This window comes from Calidris pugnax, unplaced genomic scaffold, assembly GCF_001431845.1.
Source record: "Calidris pugnax isolate Ruff unplaced genomic scaffold, ASM143184v1 scaffold478, whole genome shotgun sequence".
Classification (NCBI taxonomy): Eukaryota; Metazoa; Chordata; class Aves; order Charadriiformes; family Scolopacidae; genus Calidris; species Calidris pugnax.
The window spans coordinates 5,797-9,931 of record NW_015091178.1 but is presented as its reverse complement, the minus strand read 5'-3'; the positions used below and the strand labels follow the sequence as shown (position 1 = coordinate 9,931).

Below are 4,135 nucleotides of genomic sequence, written 5' to 3'. Positions count from 1 at the left end.
GGGGGGGGGGGGGGGGGGGTGTGTCTCCTCAAGCCCCATTCCCCCCCCCACCATGGGGGGACCCAGGTGTCCGGGTGGGAATTGGGGAAGGGGGTGGTTGTGTCCCACGGGATTCCCCCGTGTCCAAGCTGGGCCAGAGGTGCCGTCGTGCACCACCACGGGGCGTGTCGCACCATGACGGGGCATGTTGCACCATGACAAGCCGTGTCACACCATGACGGGGCGTTTTACACCATGATGGGCTGTGTTACACGATGACGAGCCGTCACACCTTGATGGGGCGTGTCACACCATAATGAGCCATGTGGCACCATGACAAGCCGTGTCACACCATGACAAGGAGTGTCACACCATGACGGGCCGTTACACCATGACAGGTCGTGTCGCACCTTGACGGGGCGTATTACACCATGATGAGGTGTGTTACACCATGACGGGCCGTGTCGCACCACGATGGGCCGTGCCAGTCCATGTTACACCATGATGAGCTGTGCCAAGCCCCGTGCCGAGCCCCGTTGCACCACGACAAGCCCCATCTTGAGCACTGTTGCACCACGATCTTCCATTTTGCACCATGCCGAGCCGTGTTGCACCACAGTGAGCCCTGTCACACCATGATCTGTTTTGCACACTAAGCCATGCCAAGCCCTGTTGCACCACGACTAGTTGTGCTGAGCCCCATCTTGAGCCCTGTTGCACGATGATGACCCTCGTTACACCATGACAAGCTCCACCTTGAGCCCCGTTACACGATGACAAGCCCCACTGCACCATGATGAGCCATTGAGCCCTGCTGCACCAGGATGAGCCCCATTGTGAGTCCCGTTGCACAATGATGAGCCCCGTTGCACGATGATGAGCCTCACCTTGAGCCCTCTTGTACGATGACGAGCCCCACGTCACCACGTGCACCATGATGGCCCCACGATGAGCCATTGAGCCCTGCTGCACCAGGATGAGCTCCATTGTGAGCCCCGTCGCCCCACGATGAGCCCCATCTTAAGCCCCATTGCACAATGACGAACCCCATTGCCCCACGACGAGTCCCATCTTGAGCCCCGTCACCCCACGACGTTCTATCCTGCCCCACACCCATCCCCACCACCTTCATCCCCGTGCATGTGTGTGTGTGTCCCCCTCCTCTTCCTCACGCCTCCTGGTGCGCAGGGGCCGGCGGGCGCTGCAGCTTGTGGCCGTGGCGGTGCTTTTTGAGGCCGTAGGTGTTGCCGAAGGCCTCCCCGCAGAGGCTGCACTTGAAGGGACGCCCGCCCTGGTGGGTCTGGAGGTGTTTGCTGAAGTACTTGGGGTCCTTGAAGAGCTTGAGGCAGGCGGAGCAGCGCAGGTCGCGGCGGGCGTCGTGGGAGCGCTGGTGGCGCAGGATGGAGGAGAGGTAGAAGAAGCTCTTGCCGCAGAGCTCGCAGCGGTAGACCTTCTCGCCCAGGTGGACCCGCCGGTGCTCCAGGAGGTTGGAACGGTAACGGAAGGTCTTGCCGCAGGTCTGGCAGCGCTGGGGTCGGGCCACCACGTGGAGACGTTGGTGCTCGGCCAGGCTGGAGGATTGGGCAAAGCGTTTGTTGCAGAGGGCACATTTGTAAGCCCGTTCCCCAGTGTGGACCACCTTGTGCTGGCGAAGGTACCAGGAGCGCAGGAAGCCCCGGCCGCAGACGGGGCAGCGGTAGGGCCTCTCCTCAGTGTGGCAGCGCTGGTGCCTCATCAAAAGAGCCGCCTCCCAGAACCTCTTGCCGCAGACGGAGCAGCCGAAGTGGCGCTTCTGGAGGTGCCGGCGGCGGTGGAGGAGGAGGTCGTAGGCGCCGGCGAAGCTCTGGCCGCAGACGCCGCAGGCCAAGGTGCGACGCACCAGGTGGACGTACTTATGGGTGACCAGCCCCAAAAAATGCTTGAAGGTCTGGCCGCAGGTGCCACAGGAGAAGCGCTCGCCGCTGGGCACCACCGGGTGCTCCTCGGGGGGCTGCAGCCCACCCTCGGTGGTAGCCGCCGGTGGGGCCGGTGGCGCGGTGCCCACCCCCGCCTCGGGCAGCAGCCTCTCGGGGGCGGTTTGGTGGACCAGCTTGTGCCACATGAGGTTCTCGATGAAGCCAAAGGCTTTGCCGCAGGCCTCGCAGCCGTAGGGCTTCTCCCCAGCGTGGGCTTCCTTGTGGTTGACGGCGCGGAAGAGGTCGGGGAAGCGCTCGCCGCACTGGCCACAGCCGTAGCTCAGCCCCTCGGGGGGGTGGCCGGCACCGGAGGGGTTGGGACCCCCAACTCCTAAACCACAGGGCAAAGGGAGGCGGTGGATCTGCTTGTGGCGGGTGAGGCTCTGGGGGTAACCGAAGGCTTTGCCGCAGAGGTCGCACTTGTAGGGCCGCTCGCGGGTGTGCACCACGTGGTGCTTGCGGAGGTGGAAGGACTCGCGGAAGCGCTTGCCGCAGACAGCGCACTGGTGGGGCTTCTCCCCCGTGTGGATCCGCTCGTGGCGCTTCAGCGTCTCCCGACGCCCGAAGGCTCTCCCGCAGATCCCGCACCCGAAGCTTTTCCCCGACGCCGTCGACGCCGGTGGCAGGGACAGGAAGGCGCCTCCGCTGCCGTCCCCCGCCTTCCCTTCCCCTTCCACCGTCGCCACGAAGGGGCCGCCAGGGAAGACCGGCAAGACCCCCTTGGGGTAGGTAGCCACGGCAGCGGCAGTGGTGGCCACCTTGGGGCCAGCGGCATGGACCTGCCGGTGCCGCAGGAGGCTCTGTGGGGCAGCGTAGGCTTTGCCGCAGACCTCACACTTGTAGTGGGGGCGCTGGCCACTGTGGGCTGCCTGGTGCCGCAGGAGATAAGCCGGATCCCGGAATTCTTTGCCGCAGACGGCGCAAGGGACGGGCAGGAGCCCCGAGTGGGTCTTGACGTGGCGGGTGAGGCTTTCACGGCGGTTAAAGCTCTTGGCGCACACCGAGCAGCTGAAGGGTTTCTCCCCCGTGTGGATGATCTGGTGCTGGTGGAGGTGGCTGGGCTTCTTGAAGACCTTCCAGCAAAGAGAGCAAGTGAAGGGACCGTCTGGGCCACCGGAAACGCTGGGCGCCGGGGTGGCAGTGCCCGCTGCCAATGTCACCCCGCTGGGGGCCGGGAGAACCCCGCTGGGTGCCAGGATGACGCCACCAGGGGCCGGGATGACGCCGCTCAAGGCCACGTTGACCCCATTGGGCGCTGGGTTGACTCCGTTGGGCGCCGGGATGATGCCGCTCAAGGCCGTGTTGACCCCATTGGGTGACGGGTTGACTCCGCCAGGTGCCACGTTCACCCCATTGGGCACCACATTGACCCCGCTCGCCAAGGGGTTGACTCCGTTGGGTGCGGCGTTGACCCTGTTGGGTGTTGGGTTGACCCCATTGGGTGCCGCGTTGACCCCATTGGGTGTTGGGTTGACCCCATTGGGTGTCGCGTTGACGCCAGTGGCTGCCAAGTTGACCCCGGTGGCCAATGGGTCCACTCCGTTGGGCACTGGCAAGACCCCAGTGGCCCCGTTGGGTGCCGGCACCACACTGGAGGTGGTGGTCACTGCTGGGGGGTTGCCACCGGCCCCGCCGCCCTCTTCCTTGTGGCACCGGCGGTGGCGGATGAGGCTGGAGACGTGGTTGTAGGTGCGGCCACAGGTGCCACACTCGTAGGGCCGCTCGCCGCTGTGGACCAGCATGTGCTGCACCAGGTGGGACGACTGCTTGAAGGACTTCTGGCAGACGCCACAGGGGAAGCGCCGCTCCATGAAATATTTTAGCCGGCGGAAATAACTCTTCTCTTCCTTGGACACCCCCTCGGGGGGGCCTGGGGGGGCCGCTGGGGTCCCCACCGCCCCCGTCCCTGTGGCCACTGCCACTGTCCCCCCCCGTTTCAGCCCCCCGAAGAGGTGCTGGTGGCTGGAGAGGTCCACGATGCCCCACTGGGGCGCATTGAAAGGGCCGGCGGCCTCAAAGATGGGCTGTGGAGGTGGGGGGACGGCCGGGGTGGGAAAAGGGGGGGCCCCCGCTTGCACCCCCACGCCGCCCTCCGCCTTTTTCGGCTGGGAGGAGGAGGAGGAGGAAGAGGAGGAGGAAGAGGAGGAGGAGGAAGAGGAGGCAGTGGCGGTGCCTTCGGCCTTGAAGTCCTTGTGCTTGGT

The 4,135-nt window shown here is 65.4% G+C and overlaps 1 protein-coding gene across 1 annotated transcript in view; it reads right to left on the bottom strand.

The window, feature by feature from the left end:
- Nucleotides 1-28: 28 nt before the first annotated feature.
- The window catches only part of LOC106898254 (zinc finger protein 865-like), an 8,857-nt gene continuing 4,750 nt past the window's right edge, over nucleotides 29-4,135 (bottom strand). Inside the window, exon 2 of the mRNA XM_014959392.1 lies at nucleotides 29-4,129. Coding sequence (XP_014814878.1) covers nucleotides 1,148-4,129 — 2,982 coding nt within the window. The 3' untranslated portion in view covers nucleotides 29-1,147. The remainder of the gene's footprint in view (nucleotides 4,130-4,135) is intronic.